Source organism: Trachypithecus francoisi, unplaced genomic scaffold (genome assembly GCF_009764315.1).
Source record: "Trachypithecus francoisi isolate TF-2019V2 unplaced genomic scaffold, Tfra_2.0 Contig00577, whole genome shotgun sequence".
In the NCBI taxonomy this organism is placed as follows: Eukaryota; Metazoa; Chordata; class Mammalia; order Primates; family Cercopithecidae; genus Trachypithecus; species Trachypithecus francoisi.
Window position 1 is genome coordinate 31,971 of NW_022680741.1, and position 21,818 is coordinate 53,788.

The 21,818-nt window shown below is 41.0% G+C and overlaps 2 gene segments (V, D, J or C); both read left to right on the forward strand.

Moving 5' to 3' along the window:
* Positions 1-265: 265 nt before the first annotated feature.
* LOC117085711 lies at positions 266-873 on the forward strand. The segment is given in 2 exon segments: positions 266-410; positions 536-873. Coding segments are annotated over 2 exon segments (378 nt in total).
* A 19,604-nt stretch (positions 874-20,477) lies between these two features.
* Positions 20,478-21,148, forward strand: LOC117085703. The segment is given in 2 exon segments: positions 20,478-20,587; positions 20,757-21,148. Coding segments are annotated over 2 exon segments (426 nt in total).
* The last annotated feature ends 670 nt before the right edge of the window (positions 21,149-21,818 follow it).

Sequence of the window (21,818 nt, forward strand, 5' to 3'; positions counted from 1 at the left end):
AACAAGAATATTCTCCTAAATAATCCTCATACACCAATGAAATACATTACTCCATTGACTCTTGAGGAATATTTCAAATTGTCAGAAAAAAACTAAAAAATGTTTCTCATGACAAAATAGTCCCCAGTAGAAACACATTCTCTGCAGACAAATTTATGCTACCCTGGTCTTACTTGGGACACCTGGGGACACTGAGCCAGTGCTTAGCTACTGGATGAGCCAGCCCTGCAGCTGTGCCCAGCCTGCCGCATCTTCTTCTCATTTGCATATTCCCAGAGCACATCCTCCTGCCCTGAAGATTTATTAATAGGCTGGACACACTTCGTGCAGGAGTCAGATCCAGTCAGGACACAGCATGGACACGAGGGTCCCTACTCAGTTCCTGGGGCTCCTGCTGCTCTGGTTCCCAGGTAAGGAATGAGAACACTAGCGATTTACTCAGCCCAGTGTGCTCAGTACTGCCTGGCTATTCAAGGAAGTCTTCCTATCATATGATCAATAGTATGAATATTTGTTTTTGTGTTTCCAATCTCAGGTGCCAGATGTGACATCCAGATGACACAGTCTCCATCCTCCCTGTCTGCATCTGTAGGAGACACTGTCACCATCACTTGCCATGCCAGTCAGGATATTAGCAATTATTTAGTCTGGTATCAGCAGAAACCAGGGAAAGCCCCTAATCTCCTGATCTATGCTGCATCCACTTTACAAAGTGGGGTCCCATCAAGGTTCAGCGGCAGTGGATCTGGCACAGATTTCACTCTCACCATCAGCAGCCTGCAGCCTGAAGATTTTGCAACTTATTACTGTCAACAGGGTAACAGTTACTCTCCCACAGTGTTACATACCCAAACATAAACCCCCAGGGAAGCAGATGTGTGAGGCTGGGCTGCCCCAGCTGCTCCTCCTGATGCCTCCATGGGCTGAGAGTGTTCCTCAGATGCAGCCACACTCTGATGGTGTTGGTAGAGGGGGACATGAAGTCACGTTTGCACCATAATACTTTTCGCTTTCTCAGCCCCAACTGCACAGCCATAACAAAGACTCTCCTATTTTAATAAAGACAGAGATGCTTACACTTGAGGAGTCTAGTTTATAGCTTCAGTTGGAATTCATATAACAAAGAAGCCAAAATAGATGTTCTAAGCAGGAATTGTCTTAATATGGAGAATTAGAGTCTAAAGTACTGAAGTCTAAATAAAATGTAGAGATGAATCTCTAAGTTTAATGTTTTATTTGCAAAGGAATATTTGCCAAATGGGGCATACAGGAAAACTCAGTGGTCTTCAATATGTTGGAAGAACAAAGAGAAGGTTAGAGTTTTATGAAAAAGGGAAAATATTACCTATGGCTCTTTGAGAAAGTTCATTGGCACTAGGAAGGGTTGGGAGCTGGCAAGCTCAGACTGGTAAGCAGTGGTGGACAAAGTGAATTCTAAAATAATATCAAGTTATCTTAGAAGTTGTGGGTAAATGTGATTTCAAGGAACAAGAAGCCAAAGCAGTGAAGCTTGAAGAGAATTTTGTTACTGAAATGCCAAGGATTCGGTGTAGATCCTGCTTCTCACCACACAGAAAAATATCACTAAGACAGCAAATATTGTCAAGGAACAGGTTTTAATCAGGTGCTGCAACCGAGGAGATGGGACACCATTCACAAATGTATCTCCCTGACCAACTAAAATTAGGAGTTTAGATAGCAGGGAAGAAATGTGGGACAACAGGAATTAGGGAGGGGTAATGAAGATAATCTGGTCAACAGGAAGCAGGAGGTCAGTTAGTCAATCATAAGGAGTGAAGGGTCTGATGTCTCACTGTCCTGATTCAGTGATATGTAAGGTTCAGCTCCTTGATAGTATCTGGAGGCCTGATGGTTGGTTTCCTGAGAAAAGAACTCAGATAAGACAAATGTAACTATCTTGAGTTTTAAGACTGGGGGAGTCAATTTCTATGTTTATTCAAAAAAACCATAAACATTGATTCCATGAGATAATAGGGCCTATTTCCATTGCATTCTAGACACAATACTTTGCACACTGAGTGCCTTTCCCCCCTGGTTTCTTGGCTTTGTTGGGTATGACAAGAATGATTTAATTCCTATGATTAATTTTCACACTATAATCTTTCAAAACCAAGGATATAGTAGTCATGAAAGCTGATATTAGAAGCAGGATTCTCTGGTGCTCCCTCAGAAAACAGAATGCATCTGCCCCTGAAATATGGGCTATCTAACCATATGGTCCTCAGTCCTGTCTGGAAGCTTACGGGTTGCGGTGCTGATGCTTTCAGCTTCCTACAGCATCTTTCCAGGTTTTTCTGCAGTCCTAACCTCTGTCCCTGTGTCTTTCTTAGGTACCAGTGGAGAATATTGAGTCATCCTTTTCTCACTTCCAAATCTCATGGGAGGATCTCTTACTGGGCAACTCTATAGGACAAAAGGGAGCTAAAAAGACATATTTACATAAGTTAAATGATTTTTCCCCCAATGAAGCCATTTTAAAAATTATATTTAAAGGCACAAGTTGAAAACACATCCATCCTTATTTTCTTATTAATGCAAATGTACATTTGCAAATATTTTCAAAATTGTAAAGGTTGAAAACATAATTATTTGTCCATGGAATGATCAAGCACCTCTATAATTAAATGGAGTAAATATTTTCTTGAAAATGTGTACTCACTGAAATAAAGGAATATATTTAAATGTGTGAAGCTATGTTAGAAATTATTGGACTTAAATTCAACTGTGTGGCTTGTTTTGGGATGTTGTTCACTCCTGTGAACTGTCACAAGAATTTTGTGTCATGTGTAGTCACTGCTGTTCAGATTTGTCTTCAATTTGTATCTATAGGCTGAAGATGATCTCTGTGTCCTGCAGAAGAACCACTCAGCTGAACCCCTCCTTGATCAGCCAGATGATCGTGAACATGAGCATCCATGAGCATGAAAACGAATGTTTACTGTTATCAGCCACTGAATTTAGTATTTAACTAGTTACCAATATTTAATGCATAAAATCTTACTGATACAGTATTTATACCTCTACCTATATATACACACATGTATTTTTTCTTAAATTGGTGGTAAAAATGTGAACATTTAGTAATCCAATTATGAAGTGATTAAGGGAAAATTAAAGACAAAGTTAAAACTAATTAGTATTTCCTTAAATAAAATTTACCTTATTTATGGAAAAATGTGCATGTATATATACAAGATACATAGAAGTGAATATATATTTAATACAACGTTGGCTATAAATATATATAGTATTCATACACATTTAAATAATCTGTTACATTTCATAAAAATATGATATTCTGCACCACATATAGTTCATACTCTTGCTAAAGAAAATTTCTTTGTAGCCTTTATTTTTAAAACTCTACCAAATGGTTGTCCTTACCTAAAATATTTTTCCAGCCAAGTAGAGCTCCCAGGGTAGGACTAGAGTATATTTTGACTAATGTTGAATAGTAACCATTGCATCCTATGAAGTCTCCATTATGTTCACGCCCACGATGATGATATGCCAAATAGAGTTCTCACAACAATGGATGCTGGATGGAGTCACATTGTCAAGGAAGCCCTGGAAATGTAAAAACCATAACAATGAGTAAACTGTAAGGGTTACATCTGATGATCACATTGCAAAGAGAACAGCACATTGCAAAGAGAACAATACTTTAATAAAAATAATTTTTTGTTTTTGAGACGTAGTCATGCTCTGTCGCCAGGCTGGAGTGCAGATCATCAGGCCTTAAAAGAAACACAACAGGATGACCGCAGACAAAGCCATTCTGGATGAGCAGTGAGTAGATGTTTCAAAAATGAGCCATAAAATTTCCAAGTGAATATTAATTGAAATGCCATTAATGAGCATGAGGTTTTTAATAATGAGGATGATTCAACACTTGGACTTCAGTCAGTCACCTTTTCCAGCTTTCACAGGGAGTCTAATGAACAAATGCTGTGGAGGTCCCTGTGGGGACTCAATAATAAGAATTTCAACTAACTGAGATGTATAGGGCTACTGGCTCTTCTGAACACCTAACCCCTCCTGAACCCTAACATTGTACCACACATCAGGGCTCAGATGAATAGCTGGGGTCAGGTGATACTAGTAGACCTCATGTAACGTGAGGAGGGCACTGGTTATTTTCCTATATATGAATTTGCCTTTCTTTTCAGTTATATTTCTGCATAAAATATTATTTGAGGATTTTCCAACTGCTTTCATGAGAGTCAGGAAATTCTTCCATACTATGGCTTTGAATCAAGCAACTTTTTTACCTCAAAAAAAAATGAAGCAAAGTGTAACTCATGAGCTTGTCATGTGCACAGGTGCAACTATCCCTATAGACAGAGAAAAACCCATTATTAATGAAGCAAAGCTGGCACATAAACCCTTGTGTTATTGAATTGCTGTGCTGTCAGACGTGGTGGAGGTTCTGAAACACTAACCATGAATGGTGCTATTATTCCCATAAACAGAATATTTATATCTTGAAAATGAGCTGTAGACTCATCATTGTTATGCAAGCTGAACAACTTGAAATGCTCTATATTTTCTCAGGGCTGCAGTTTTCTGGCTGATGGATTTTTGTTTGTTTTGTTTTTTTGTTTTTGAGACGTAGTCTTGCTCTGTCGCCAGGCTGGAGTGCAGTGGTGTAATCTTGTCTCACTGCAACCTCCACCTCCCAGGTACAAGTTATTCTCCTGTCTCAGCCTTCCCAAGTAGCTGGGACTATAGGTGTGTGCCACCATGCCTAGCAAATTTTTGTATTTTTCGTAGAGACGGGGTTTCACCATATTGGCCAAGATGGTCTCTATCTCTTGACCTCATGATCTGTGATGATCTGTGCACACCAGCCTCCCAAAGTACTGGGATTACAGCTGTGAGCCACTGCGCCCGGCCTGGTTGATGGTTCTTAATCCAAAGAGTTGACATGACAATTATACCATTAAATTGGAAGAACTGTTAGGATAAGCATGTGACCATTTAGACTTAATACAATACTGGATAAGTGGTCAACACAGGGTGTTAGGATGTATGCTGGGACCATAGATCTAGCCCATATAAAGCAAGAGCAAATAGAATTGATTTTACATATTTTTGAGAGGAAGTACAGAAAATAGGGACCCTAGGGGATCTTCTGGAATGTTTCTATTTATTGCCATTTCCACTGGTAAAACTCAGAGAAGATTTCAACAGTCATCGGAATGAAGTTCTAGGGATCACAGACATGTGAAGAATTCCCTGCACTTAGATCTCCAGTGAGGCAAAGGGAAGATGAAATGCATAGTGGGATATAGAGGTGTAAACACCAGGGACAGCTTTCTGATCAGCTTAAATATTGAAAAGTGTATTTATTTTTTCTCTTAGATTTATCCCTGAATCAGTTGGATCTGAGAAAAGTCATTATGTCTGGTTATGCAAAAAGGTGTTTATTATCATGAATTAATGGATAAAAAACATTTGGGGAAACCAGAGTGACAGCTCAGGCAACTCCAAGTATTCCTTCTGCTATTCCTTGATCCTCTCCCTGTCCTGTGTTTTCCAAAGTCAAGAAGGATACTCTCATTTTGATGGAAACCTGGCAAGTGAAGATATTGTGCCCACAGGACTGTGCTGCCTGGCTGTGACCCAGACCAGGAAAATAAGCACATTTGAGTGAGATTAGGCACTTCCCCTCCCTCATCTCAATCCAAAAGCATTCTGTAGCATCACATTTGATAGACATTCTTCACCACATCTGGGACTTAGGACATGTCCTCCAAAGACATGAGGAGTAGCCTTTCCAGACTCTACCATAGAGAAAGTATTGCCAGAAACTAGAGAATGAAATAAATATAAAAGAAGCTGGTGACAATAACTAAAAGTGCCATGCGTATATGTATTTTAAATAATTTAATCTTTTCTATAAAATTCAAAGTGCTGTTTTTAGCCACCTTTACAATTTAGACCACAAATTAAATAATAAGTAAACAGATTAGTGACTCATGAAAGAAGATCCTTTCTTCCTAGAAGATGTTGGGCTGAACAGATTGGAGTTTCCCCCACATTTTGGGAAGCACAATGTTATGTGAGTAGCATGATGTTCTTTGTAAAGTAAATATTTATGTTAGGTTGTAGCATGTTGCTGTTGATACTAGTAATGCCTGAAAATGCAAGTGTAGAAAGATGTGTATTTATGATAGAAAGCCACAGGATGCACTTGGGCAGAAATAACACCTGCATCCAGGAAAAGAGATGAATCCACATGAGACTGAAATGAAGATGTCAACACAGGAAGGGCTGCAGAGAAAGGGGTCAGCTCTCTAGTAGTTGATAGCAGAGTTGCTGTCCTTCTGGGGGCAGTAGTGAGAAGAGCTGCTCTCTTTTCTGCAGGAGACAGCTTGAATGTGGAGTCTCAGGAAGCAGGAGCTCCTCCCCAGCCTGCACCAGCAGTACCATTCTTGAAACTGCTGTAGAGGCTTTGCCTGGAGCCTGTTCCTTAAGGCTCTTCAACAATTTGCAAGGAATTTAATATCCTCTAGTAAATCCTTTTATGCTTCATGGGTTTGACATTAGCAACAGAGAATATACACAGTTTACAGTGACATCATTCACAGCCTCCGTTTTTCTTGCAAAATACAATGCTTTCCAGGTGGACCTACCACAGGAAGCCAATGTGAACAACAATCCACGTCACCAAAAATGCAAGACAAATAAGCTCGGGAAAGCCACTGGGTTCTCACGTAGCTGCACTGTCCCTATGAGAAATGGGATAGTGTAAAACTCTTAGCTCCACCATCAGAAAGATGGCCTAGTGTGACCTTCTCAGCATAGTAAGTCAGTATTTATAGACATTTAGATACTAACACTTTAGCACTGTAATACAGGCAAAAGTAGAAAAGAAAATAAATTGGACTACATAAAAATTTAAAATGTGCATCAAAAGTCATAATCAACACAATGAAAATGCAACATGTGGAATAGAAGAAAATATTTGTAAATCATATATCTGATAAGGGGTTAATAATATACACTATATAAAAATAAGTCCCACCTGTCAAGAGTAAAAATAAAATACCTGATTAAAAATGAGAAAAGTGAAGATGGCCGAATAGGAAAAGCTCCAGTCTCCAACTCCCAGGGCAAGTTACACAGAAGACCAGTGATTTCTGCATTTTCAACTGAGGTACTGGGGTCATCTCAATAGGCAGTGCCAGACAATCGATGCTGGTCAGCTGCTGCAGCCCGACCAGCGAGAGCTGAAGGAGGGTGAGGCATCGCCTCACCTGAGAAGCGCAAGGGGGAAGGGAATCGCTTTTCCTAGCCAGGGGAACTGAAATACACAACACCTGGAAAATCGGGTAATTCCCACCCCAATACTGCGCTTTAAGCAGGTGGACACAGCAGGAGATTGTATCCCACACCTGGCCGGGAAGGTCCCACGGCCACGGAGCCTCCCTCATTGCTAGCACAGCAGTCTGCGATCTAACCGCAGGGTGGCAGCAAGGCTGGGGGAGGGGCGCCCACCATTGCTGAGGCTTAAGTAGGTAAACAAAGCCGCTGGGAAGCTGGAACTGGATGGAGCTCACAGCAGCTCAAGGAAACCTGCCTGTCTCTGTAAACTCCACCTCTGGGGACAGGGCACAATTAAACAACAACACCAAAAAAGCACCAGAAACCCCTGCAGATGCAAACGACTCTGACAGCTTTGAAGAGAGCAGTGGATCTCCCCACACGGAGGTTGAGATCTGAGAAGGGACAGACTGCGTGCTCAAGTGGGTCCCTGACCCCTGAGTAGCCTAATTGGGAGACATCCCCCACTAGGGGCAGTCTGACACCCCACACCTCACAGGTGAAGTTCACCCCTGAGAGGAAGCTTCCAAAGTAAGAATCAGACAGGTACACTCGCTGTTCAGCAATATTCTATCTTCTGCAACCTCTGCTGCTGATACCCAGGCAAACAGAGTCTGGAGTAGACCTCAAGCAATCTCCAACAGACCTGCAGCTGAGGGTCCTGACTGTTAGAAGGAAAACTATCAAACCAGAAGGACACCTATACCAAAACCCCATCAGTACATCACCATCATCAAAGACCAGAGGCAGATAAAACCACAAAGATGGGGAAAAAGCAAGACAGAAAAGCTGGAAATTCAAAAAATAAGAGCGCATCTCCCCCTGAAAAGGAGTGCAGCTCATCGCCAGCAACGGATCAAAGCTGGTCAGAGAATGACTTTGAGGAGATGAGAGAAGAAGGCTTCAGTCCATCAAACTTCTCAGAGCTAAAGGAGGAATTACGTACCCAGGGCAAACAAAATAAAAATATTGAAAAAAGGGTGGAAGAATTGACAGCTAGAATAATTAATGCAGACAAGGTCATAAACGAGATGACAGAGATGAAAACCATGACACGAGAAATACGTGACAAATGCACAAGCTTCAGTAACCGACTCGATCAACTGGAAGAAAGAGTATCAGCGATTGAGGATCAAATGAATGAAACGAAGCGAGAAGAGAAACCAAAAGAAAAAAGAAGAAAAAGAAATGAACAAAGCCTGCAAGAAGTATGGGATTATGTAAAAAGACCAAATCTACATCTGATTGGGGTGCCTGAAAGTGAGGGGGAAAATGGAACCAAGTTGGAAAACACTCTTCAGGATATCATCCAGGAGAACTTCCCCAACCTAGTAGGGCAGGCCAACATTCAAATTCAGGAAATACAGAGAATGCCACAAAGATACTCCTCCAGAAAAGCAACTCCAAGACACATAATTGCCAGATTCACCGAAGTTGAAATGAAGGAAAAAATCATAAGGGCAGCCAGAGAGAAAGGTCGGGTTACACACAAAGGGAAACCCATCAGACTAACAGCAGATCTCTCAGCAGAAACTCTACAAGCCAGAAGAGAGTGGGGGCCAATATTCAACGTTCCTAAAGAAAAGAATTTTAAACCCAGAATTTCATATCCAGCCAAACTAAGTTTCATAAGTGAAGGAGAAATGAAATCCTTTACTGATAAGCAAAGGCTTAGAGATTTTGTCACCACCAGGCCTGCCTTACAAGAGACCCTGAAGGAAGCCCTAAACATGGAAAGGAACAACTGGTACCAGCTATTGCAAAAACATGCCAAAATGTAAAGACCATCGAGGCTAGGAAGAAACTGCATCAACTAACGAGCAAAATCACCAGTTAATATCATAATGGCAGGATCAAGTTCACACATAACAATATTAACCTTAAATGTAAATGGACTAAATGCTCCAATTAAAAGACACAGACTGGAAAACTGGATAAAGAGTCAAGACCCATCAGTCTGCTGTATTCAGGAGACCCATCTCACATGCAGAGGCTCAAAATAAAGGGATGGAGGAAGATCTACCAAGAAAATGGAGAACAAAAAAAAGCAGGAGTTGCAATCCTAGTCTCTGATAAAACAGACTTTAAACCATCAAAGATCAAAAGAGACAAAGAAGGCCATTACATAATGGTAAAGGGATCAATTCAACAGGAAGAGCTAACTCTCCTAAATATATATGCACCCAATACAGGAGCACCCAGATTCATAAAGCAAGTCCTTAGAGACTTACAAAGAGACTTAGACTCCCATACAATAATAATGGGAGACTTCAACACTCCATTGTCAACATTAGAAAGATCAATGAGACAGAAAGTTAACAAGGATACCCAGGAATTGAACTTATCTCTGTACCAAGCGGACCTAATAGACATCTATAGAACTCTCCACCCCAAATCAACAGAATATACATTCCTCTCAGCACCACATCGCACTTATTCCAAAATTGACCACATAATTGGAAGTAAAGCACTCCTCAGCAAATGTAAAAGAACAGAAATTATAACAAATTGTCTCTCAGACCACAGTGCAATCAAACTAGAACTCAGGACTAAGAAACTCAATCAACACCGCTCAACTACATGGAAACTGAACAACCTGCTCCTGAATGACTACTGGGTATATAACGAAATGAAGGCAGAAATAAAGATGCTCTTTGAAACCAATGAGAACAAAGATACAACATACCAGAATCTCTGGGACACATTTAAAGCAGTGTGTAGAGGGAAATTTATAGCACTAAATGCCCACAAGAGAAAGCTGGAAAGATCTAAAATGGACACTCTAACATCACAATTAAAAGAACTAGAGAGGCAAGAGCAAAGACATTCAAAAGCTAGCAGAAGGCAAGAAATAACTAAGATCAGAGCAGAACTGAAGGAGATAGAGACACAAAAAACCCTCCAAAAAATCAATGAATCCAGGAGTTGGTTTTTTGAAAAAAATCAACAAAATTGACAGACCGCTAGCAAGACTAATAAAGAAGAAAAGAAAGAAGAATCAAATAGACGCAATAAAAAATGATAAAGGGGATATCACCACCGACCCCACAGAAATACAAACTACCATCAGAGAATACTATAAACACCTCTATGCAAATAAACTAGAAAAACTAGAAGAAATGGATAATTTCCTGGACACTTAAACTCTTCCAAGATTAAACCAGGAAGAAGTTGAATCCCTAAATAGACCAATAGCAGGCTCTGAAATTGAGGCAATAATTAATAGCCTACCAACCAAAAAATGTCCAGGACCAGATGGATTCACAGCTGAATTCTACCAGAGGTACAAGGAGGAGCTGGTACCATTCCTTCTGAAACTATTCCAATCAATAGAAAAGAGGGAATCCTCCCTAACTCATTTCATGAGGTCAATATCATCCTGATACCAAAGCCTGGCAGAGACACACACAAAAAAGAGAATTTTAGGCCAATATCCCTGATGAACATCGATGCAAAATTCTCAATAAAATACTGGCAAACTGAATTCAGCAGCACATCAAAAAGCTTATCCACCATGATCAAGTGGGCTTCATCCCTGGGATGCAAGGCTTGTTCAACATTCGCAAATCAAAAAATGTAATCCAGCATATAAACAGAACCAAAGACAAGAACCACATGATTATCTCAATAGATGCAGAAAAGGCCTTTGACAAAATTCAATAGCCCTTCATGCTAAAAACACTCAATAAATTCTGTATTGATGGAACGTACCTCAAAATAATAAGAGCTATTTATGACAAACCCACAGCCAATATCATACTGAATGGGCAAAAACTGGAAAAATTCCCTTTAAAACCTGGCACAAGACAGGGATGCCCTCTCTCACTGCTCCTATTCAACATAATGTTGGAAGTTCTGGCTAGGGCAATCAGGCAAGAGAAAGAAATCAAGGGTATTCAGTTAGGAAAAGAAGAAGTCAAATTGTCCCTGTTTGCAGATGACATGATTGTATATTTAGAAAACCCCATCGTCTCAGCCCAAAATCTCCTTAAGCTGATAAGCAACTTCAGCAAAGTCTCAGGATACAAAATTAATGTGCAAAAATCACAAGCATTCTTACACACCAGTAACAGACAAACAGAGAGCCAAATCATGAATGAACTTCCATTCACAACTGCTTCAAAGAGAATAAAATACCTAGGAATCCAACTTACAAGGGATGTAAAGGACCTCTTCAAGGAGAACTACAAACCACTGCTCAGTGAAATCAAAGAGGACACAAACAAATGGAAGAATATTTCATGCTCGTGGATAGGAAGAATCAATATCTTGAAAATGGCCATACTGCCCAAGGTTATTTATAGATTCAATGCCAACCCCATCAAGGTACCAATGAGTTTCTTCACAGAATTGGAAAAAACTGCTTTAAAGTTCATATGGAACCAAAAAAGAGCCCGCATTGCCAAGACAATCCTAAGTCAAAAGAACAAAGCTGGAGGCATCACGCTACCTGACTTCAAACTATACTACAAAGCTACAGTAACCAAAACAGCATGGTACTGGTACCAAAACAGAGATATAGACCAATGGAACAGAACATAGTCCTCAGAAATAATACCGCACATTTACAGCCATCTGATCTTTGACAAACCTGAGGGAAACAAGAAATGGGAAAAGAATTCCCTATTTAATAAATGGTGCTGGGAAAATTGGCTAGCCATAAGCAGAAAGCTGAAACTGGATCCTTTCCTTACTCCTTATACGAAAATTAATGCAAGATGGATTAGAGACTTAAATGTTACACCTAAAACCATAAAAACCCTAGAAGAAAACCTAGGTAGTACTATTCAGGACATAGGCATGGGCAAGGACTTCATGTCTGAAACACCAAAAGCAACAGTAGCAAAAGCCAAAATTGACAAATGGGATCTAATTAAACTAAAGAGCTTCTGCACAGCAAAAGAATCTACCATCAGAGTGAACAGGCAACCTACAGAATGGGAGAACATTTTTGCAATCTACTCATCCGACAAAGGGCTAATACCCAGAACCTACAAAGAACTCAAACAAATTTACAAGAAAAAAACAAACAACCCCATCAAAAAGTGGGCAAAGGATATGAACAGACATTTCTCAAAAGAAGACATTCATACAGCCAACAGACACATGAAAAAATGCTCATCGGCCGGGCGCGGTGGCTCAAGCCTGTAATCCCAGCACTTTGGGAGGCCGAGATGGGCGGGTCACAAGGTCAGGAGATCGAGACCATCCTGGCTAACACAGTGAAACCCCATCTCTACTAAAAAATACAAAAAACTAGCCGGGCGAGGTGGCAGGCACCTGTAGTCCCAGCTACTCGGGAGGCTGAGGCAGGAGAATGGCGTAAACCCGGGAGGCGGAACTTGCAGTGAGCTGAGATCCGGCCACTGCACTCCAGCCTGGGCGACAGAGCCAGACTCTGTCTCAAAAACAAAAAACAAAAAACAAACAAACAAACAAAAAACAAACAAAAAACTCATCATCACTGGCCATCAGAGAAATCAAATCAAAACCACAATGAGATACCATCTCACACCAGTTAGAATGGCGATCATTAAAAAGTCAGGAAACAACAGGTGCTGGAGAGGATGTGGAGAAACAGGAACACTTTTACACTGTTGGTGGGATTGTAAACTAGTTCAACCATTATGGAAAACAGTATGGCAATTCCTCAAGGATCTAGAACTAGATGTACCATATGACCCAGCCATCCCACTACTGGGTATATACCCAAAGGATTATAAATCATGCTGCTATAAAGACACATGCACACATATGTTTATTGTGGCACTATTCACAATAGCAAAACTTGGAATCAACCCAAATGTCCATCTGTGACAGACTCGATTAAGAAAATGTGGCACATATACACCATGGAATACTATGCAGCCATAAAAAAGGATGAGTTTGCATCCTTTGTAGGGGCATGGATGCAGCTGGAAACCATCATTCTTCACAAACTATCACAAGAACAGAAAACCAAACACTGCATGTTCTCACTCATAGGTGGGAACTGAACAATGAGATCACTTGGACTCGGGAAGGGGAACATCACACACCGGGGCCTATCATGGGGAGGAGGGAGGAGGGAGGGATTGCATTGAGAGTTATACCTGATATAAATGATGAATTGATGGGTGTTGATGGGTTGATGGGTGCAGCACACCAACATGGCACAAGTATACATATGTAACAAACCTGCACGTTATGCACATGTACCCTAGAACTTAAAGTATAATAATAAAAAAAAAATTAAAAAAATGAGAAAAGTACATGAATCAACATTTCTCTAAAGAATATTCTTTAGAGATAATTAGATAACTAGCATAGGAAAAGATGCTTAATATTATTAATCCTTAGAAAAATAAAAACAAAACCCATCTCTCACCTATTAAGATTTGTTTTTTTTCCAACAGAAAATGACCAGTCTTAGTGAGAATTTAGGGAACTGGAACTCCTCTGGACACTCTCATGGTGAAGTAAATGGCCCATCTGCTGTGAGAAGCCAGGTGGTGATTCCTTGAGGAATTAATGGAAATAATATATAATTCAGCTATTCCACTTTTGGACATACACCCAAGTAATTGAAGACATTAACTTGAGGAGATATTTGTATACTCACATTCAGAACTGAATTATTCACAATATCCAAAAGGTAGAAGCAACTCAAATGTTCACAAAGGAGGGAACTAGTAACCCAAATGTGGTATATCCATACAATAGTATATTATTTAGCTCTAAAAAGGGAAATTCTGACACATGCTACAACACTGATGAAACTAGAGGACATTACACTAAGTGAAATAAGCCAGTCACAAAATGATTACTGAGTTATGATTTCACTACGGTATTTGCAGTATAGTTTCCATTTTGCTATGAATCAACACAGTCCCCCTCCCTTTCTTGCTTGTAGTTTTCTGGAATAACTATAGAATGCTCTGGAACTGTAACATTCTGAGATAGGGCACGATTGGCCAGAACAGCCTGCACTGGCTGCATTTCTGTCCCTACTAGAAACAGAAATTTCTTCGACACTCTAACCCAGTGTGTCAAGTGATTCTAAGACATAAAACCCAGGGTGGGCTGCATTCCAGGGCCCCTCAGTTGCAGTCCTTGTGCGGTATGCATGGTCTCGAGTCAATCTGGCCCCGGCAGCTTTCTGCTCTCTCTGGTTGACTCTCTGTAAGTAGTAATCCACTTCATGTAACTGGGTGTGCATGGGTGTTGTGTCTCACCCAACTTGGGTAAGTTGGAGACCAGTGCACAGCAAACCTTCTTGGCAAAATTGGTGCAGTGAGAAGGTTTGGTGTGAGAGAACCATGGCTTACTGGTGAAGTTGGAGGAACAATACTCTCCAGTCCCTGGCCCAGGACAGAGACATCAGGGGATGCAAGGGCTGGACATGCAGATGGATGTTTAATGAGGAGGGAGGATAAATGGGACATGGTGAGAGGCAGCGTTTGATGTGGTAGTGAGTCAATGGAACAGCGGAGAAGCAGGACAGCAAGAGACAGCAAGAGATGATATTTTGTGAGAAGATGGACATAGCGATCAGCAATGGGCAAGACAGCTATTGGAGAAATGGCAAGACAGCGACCAGTGAGAGAGGGCGAGACGGTAATCAGCGCTACAGTGATGAAAGCTACAGATTTGCTAAAATTGTAGAGCTGTTAACACTGGCCAAAGGCTGTTTTAAGAGCTATCATCTTTCCTGACAGGCAGTGGAGCCCTGGGGATGGGCAAGTGGGCACATAGCCACTGCTTCATGCAGGCCAGCCGCTCCATGCACCAGTTTTCCCGTGGGAGCCCAACCCACCTAAGCTGGGGACCCTGGAGAGAGCTTCACGCAGGCCCCACGTTAGAGACTGCTTGGCACCATTTTGGCTCCCACACTCCTGTAAGGGTCCCCTCTGCCCACCTGCCCTATATCAGATGATCCAGGGAATCAGGCCTTGGGCTAGATAGTCCATTTGAATTCCCCATAGCACACCTGACGACATCCTCGTTGCTCCTTCCCTTAGTCACTTTTCCTCGAATGTCATTTTATTTATCCATCAGTCATTTTATCTTATTTTCTGCCCCAATATATGTGTTTGCTTTGCAGTTTTGGCTTTGGCTCACTGCTAATTATGTTTGTGCAATTGTTTAACGCAGGACACTTGGTTGTAAGAATACTCTTGTTCTGTTGACTCTAAGAAGCCAGAGTCACATTGTTCTATGGCCCCAACCAGGCCTTTGGGGCTCACTGTTGGTCACCCCACTGAGGCTCCAGGATTTCCTGCACTGCTCAGCCCCTGGATATTCCAGGGCTTCCTGGCATTTGGTGTGGGGACACTCCTAGGCTGATATTCAGGTACTCTGGGTATTCAGCATTTGGTATTGTTGGCCACTCCCTGGATGCTCCAGGGTTTTCAGCATTGACATTCCTCCTAGGATTGTGGATTGGAGCCTCACCTTATGGGAATCTTGCTTTGCCTTCTCTTGTTTTCTGCCCTAAAGTTATCATTTTCCATAACGGCATTGTGTTTTCTTTTTGTCACTTTGTTTACACTTTTTATTCTACACTTTACTTAATGAAAATATTACTTTAAGGCCGGGCATGGTGGCTCACGCCTGTAATCCCAGCACTTTGGGAAACCAGGGTGGGTGGATCTTTTGAGGTCAGGAGTACAAGACCAGCCTGACCAGCATGGTAAAACCCCGTCTCTACTAAAAATACAAAAATTAGCCAGGTGCAGTGGTATGTACCTGTAATCCTAGCTACTCGGGAGACTGAGGCAGGAGAATGGCTGAAACCTGGGAGGTGGAAGTTGTGGTGAGCCAAGATCATGCCACCTCAATCCAGGATGGGTGACAGAGCAAGACTACCTCAAAAAAAAAAAAAAAAGTAAAACAGAAAATTTTGCCTTTGATGCGATAATGAGTTTCTTTTAAAACTTCTGAGATTAGTGTCTTAGAGATTCAACTGTTGTGTTTTGCTGCTTTCAGCTTGTTCTTCCTTTAAAAAGGCCTGGGATCATTGCTCTCTCCTTTTGCTTCTTCATCAGCTGCTGTGACTTTTTCACCTCCAGTTCTGACTGTTGTTGCAGCCTTGATGCTGAAGTGTTTTGTCTTAGAGTTCTGTGGAAGCAATGTTTTCCCCCAATATAGTATTAGTCTACATACTTGTTTTGTTAACATATATAACCTAATTTGGGGCTTACTTTTTTATTTTTATACAGCTTTAAAAATATATATATTCTTCTTTGAGATAGAGTCTCACTCTGTCACCCAGGCTGTAGTACAGTGGTGTGACCTCAGCTCACTGCAACCTCCGCCTCCTGGGTTCAAGTGATTCTCCTGCCTCAGCCTCCTGAGTAGCTGGGACTATAGGCACGTGCCACCACACCTAACTAAATTTTTTTGTTTTTAGTAGAGATGGGGTTTCACCATGTGAGCCAGGATGGCCTCTATCTCCCGATCTTGTGAACTACCTGCTTAAGGGCTAATGAGTGCCTATCCACCTCCATGCTGTCTGACTTAAAATATTTAATCATCTGTAAATTTTTTTATTCCACACTCCTTGGCCAAAGGAACTACCAAAGAAACCTAAAAACATCTCATTCAAGCCATGGTGGGAAACAGGGAGTCACTCTACCACTATTCAAAATGTAGGCCAGATTCAAATAGCCTTTTAAAATTATGAAAATAAAATAGTGCTGTTTTCCACAAAAGAAAATAATAGCTCCTCTGTTTAACCAGAAGACTTAGTCTTACTAAAAACTTAAAAAGAAAGAACTGGCTGGGTGCAATGGTTCATGCCTGTAATCTCAACACTTTGGGAGGCTGAGGTGGGCGGATCACTTGAGGCCAGGAGTTCAAACCCAGCCTTGCCAACATAAAAAAACCATCTCTTTACTAACATTACAAAAAATTAGCTGGACATGGTGGCACATGCTTGTAATCCCAGCCACTCAGGAGGCTGAGGCATGAAAATAGCTTGAAACCAGGAGGCAGAGGTTGCAGTGAGCCCAGCTAAGATTGTGCCACTGCACTCCAGCCTGGGCAACAGAGCAAGACTCTGTCTCAAACAACAACAACAGCAAAATAATCCCCCAAGAACTAATAATAACCAGAATAGGAGGTTCTTATCAGATATTCTTAATTACTCTAACTACTGTTAGGCTTCAGGAAGTCACTAGTTGGGTTCAGCTATCTCTTTATTTTATTTTTTTACTGTTATAGGCTGTGTAATGACTTTCTCCTTTCCGTTTCGATAGTGTATTTTGTGTCCTTTTTCTTTCCCTCTTTTTTTTTTTTTTTTTTTTTTGAAACAGAGTCTCCTTTTGTCACCCAGGCTGGAGTGCAGTGGTGCAATCTTGGCTCACTGCAACCTCCAACCCCCGGGTTCACGCCATTCTCCTGCCTCAGCCTCCCGAGTAGCTGGGACTCCACCACGCCCAGCTAATTTTTTGTATTTTTAGTAGAGATGGGATTTCCATGTTAGCCAAGGTGGTCTTGATCTCCTGACCTCGTGATCCACCCTCCTTGGCCTTCCAAGTCTTTCCCTATTCTTTATGACCCCTTCATCAAGTAGTCACAGGCTTCAATTCAGTTCTTTCTTGATGGTAGTCATATGGCTCACAAAAAATGCTAATTTTTCTGGGTATGAGGTCATTCACCATTTTCATATGTAACACTGTATAAAGTACTGTGACATAAGCCTCTACCTCACAAACTGTCCACTGTCAAACATCATCTCCCAACCAATACAGATTTTTTTTGTTCTTCACTAGTATGATTCACATAGGAGTAGAAATCTCAAGTTTAAAGTGTGGATTTGCACTTTACCATGTGATGTATTCAAGAAGATGAATGATATTAACACATCAGTAGGGCCGGGCACAGTGGCTCAAGCCTGTAATCCAAGCACATTGGGAGGCTGAGGCAGGCAGATCACCTGAGGTCAGGAGTTTGAGACCAGCCTGGCCAACATGGTGAAACCCCATCTCTACTAAAAATATGAAAATAAGCAGGGTATGTTGGCACACACCTGTAATCCCAGCTACTTGGAAGGCTGAGGCAGGAGAATTGCTTTAAACAGAGAGATGGAGGTTGCAGTGAGCCAAGATCGTGTCACTGAACTCCAAACTGGGTGACAGAGTGAGACTCTATCAAAAAAAAGTCAGTAGCTTTGAATTTTAAACATCTGTTTGACAAGAAATTCATAGTACTTTCTCTTTTAGAAAATGTAATAATTCTTTCAGGAATAAGCCTGGTTTGATGCCTCTCTCCCCAACATGATAGAAGTGTGGCATAAATCTATGAAAAATTCCATTTCCGTGTCCCTACAATAACTATCTGGGATGGAAAACTTCTTCCCTTGCTCTAGTCCTTTCTTCTAAACCCAGTTCCACCTAATCTGTGACTCAAAACAATACTTGTCAGGAAACATTCTGGAAAGAGCAAAAGACTTCTAAGAAGTGTCAGAGATTTCTGGACACCAACTATTCATCTCTAGAGGGGGGTGTGAGTGTGAGGAGAAGAGCAGAGCTTGTAAATCTACCTGCTTTCACTCCCACCGTATTTCCTAACAACAACCACGGCAACAGCCATAACATCATAGGACAAACCTCTACTACTTCCAAGGCTTTTATCTCAAGAAATCTGCTCTGCCATTACCATAGCAGCTAGAAGGTATGATACAGATGCAAATAGTACTGTGGCTTTCTGTTTATAATTGGAAAAGTGGACAAGACTCAGTGTAATGCAGGCATTCCTTAAACTTGTTAGCATTCAGTTTGTAGATTATCATTGCACACATATACCCAGCATATGTCTAACATGTATGCAAAAATCCATGAAGCAAGCATTATATTAGCTTGTGTTTACTATCATATTATATTTTTCTCTTCTATGGTCTTCTTTTTGTCATAAAAAAATCTGTTCAAATCATTCTAAATTAATTATTGGATCATAAGTAAAATCTTTTATTTCATAACACGTTGACCCAATGAATATGTTTCTTTGCAAGATAGAGTCCTCATTTTCAAGATAACAAGCCTGACAAAATTATACTGGAGCAAGCCCACAAGTAATGATGGTAGTTTTGCCTTATTGTCAGTCCTGGGGCCAGGAAAAGACAAAAGATAACAAGGTAGAATAAAGACTATATAAGAAAGAAGGACAGCAACAGGACATGGTAACCTTTTCCGGGGAACATTTTGATAATGGATGATGAGAAGTAATGCGTTAGACAGGGATGGGTGGGAATGATTGAAGGTCTGAGTACTTTAGCACAGATTAAGACCAAATCATTAGGATTTTAAGAGTTGTGTATAGTTACTGAAGAAAACACCTTAGAATTTAATTTGACTGTGGATAAAACATTCTTGGATTAGATTTAAGACTATTTTCCATGCTAAGTATATTTATAAAGATGATGACTGTAGTGCTGAATATTTAAACAATAAAAACAAAATTAATTCCCGCATACATAATGTCCTGAATACTACTGTAAATGTTTTGTCTTATTTTCTTTAAACTGTCTACAGCACTGTAAGGTAGGTACCACTATTGTGACAGTTATATAGATATGGAAACAGACAAAGGGAAGTGAAGTTACTTGTTCAATTTCAAGCAATCAACAAGCCATGGAGCATCTATGTCAAGGTCTGCCAGGACATGTGACTGTAAACAGAAGTTTTTAATTCAAAGAGCGTGTGTGGGGGTTAATGGAAAGCTTCAGGACCCTCAGAAAACATTACTAACAAGCAAATGAAAGGTATATCTGGAAGATTAAGTTCTAACAGAGTCTTCATTTCAATAGATCCAATAATGCACTTAGGGAGATGACTGGGCATACTGAGGACAGGAAGAGAGAAATGAAAACACAGCCTTTTATATTGTTCTTAACAGGTTTATACCAAACATCATCTGGGTGAATTTAGGTGATTGAGGAGGAGAAAGACACAGGAGTGAAATTCTGTCCTCACAAGGGGGAAGTTCTACACTCAGACTGAGCCAACAGACTTTTCTGACCTGACAACTGGGGAGGCGCAGGATGCTCAGTGCAGAGAGGAAGAAGCAGGTTGTCCCTGCAGCTGGAAGTCCAGCTCCCACCCCAGCTGCTTTGCATGTCCCTCTCAGCTGCCCTACCTTCCAGAGCTCTTATCAATGCCTGGGTCAGAGCTCTGGGAAGAACTGCTCAGTTAGGACCCAGAGGGAACCATGGAAGCCCCAGCGCAGCTTCTCTTCCTCCTGCTACTCTGGCTCCCAGGTGAGGGGAACATGAAGTGGTTTTGCACATCACTGAAAACTCCAGCCACCTCTGCTCAGCACCAAATACAATTAAAATTCAGTGTAGATCAACAATTTTGCCTCTACTCAAAGACAGTGGATTTGATCTTGATTACATGAGTGCATTTCTGTTTTCTTTCCAATTTCAGATACCACCAGAGAAATTGTGATGACGCAGTCTCCAGCCACCGTGTCTTTGTCTCCAGGGGAAAGAGCCACCCTCTCCTGCAGGGCCAGTCAGAGTGTTAGCAGCTACTTAGCCTGGTACCAGCAGCAACCTGGGCAGGCTCCCAGGCTCCTCATCTATGGTGCATCCAGCAGGGCCACTGGCATCCCAGCCAGGTTCAGTGGCAGTGGGTCTGGGACAGAGTTCACTCTCACCATCAGCAGCCTGGAGCCTGAAGATGTTGCAGTTTATTACTGTCAGCAGTGTAGTAACTTACCTCCCACCATGATTCAACATGAAACAAAAACCTCAACAAGACCATCAGTGTTTACTAGATTTTACCAGCTGCTTCCTTTATAGACAGCTAATGTGGTGGTCACTGAGTTTTAGCATCTCTGCTCTGTTTGGACATTTTGTGATTCTAAAAAATAAAATAAAAAAAAAAATCCTTGAACAATTTGGACTCTGATTCTTGGACTCTCTTCAACTGAGGCACCAGAATCCCAGGTTTCCAGAAATAGCGTCTCACTGTATGAATCCTTATATAGCCCCAGTTGTTCTTCACTTTCCCAGTCGAAGTAGCTCAGTGCATGCTACACCTCTCCATTTGAATTCTGCAACATTCTAAGTAGTAGAAAATTCTATTTATCTGAATAGTTGACTCAGTAAAAGCTGCTCGCATGAAGCTACTACCATGGCTGAATAAATCCCATTCTTTTTCTTTCTTCAGGCTATCAACCTTTCAGTGCAAATGGTTATTATGGAAACATTTGCCATTTAAAAGTGATCTAAATTATTTCTTCATTTTTTTCTATGATGCAGTAGACTGTAAAAACATTAACGTTTGTAAAAATAAAGTACATATTAGAGAGGAAGAAATAGACTAGTCCTAATGACGTCTGCAAATGACCAAGTAGAAGGAGTGATAGAAGCAGTTGTTTTCATTATTTTTGTCCAAGGCTTCCTTCCAAAAGGGATTTCATTGATCACATTCATTTATTACCACCTATAAGACATGTTGACATTATGTAACATCTGCTATGAA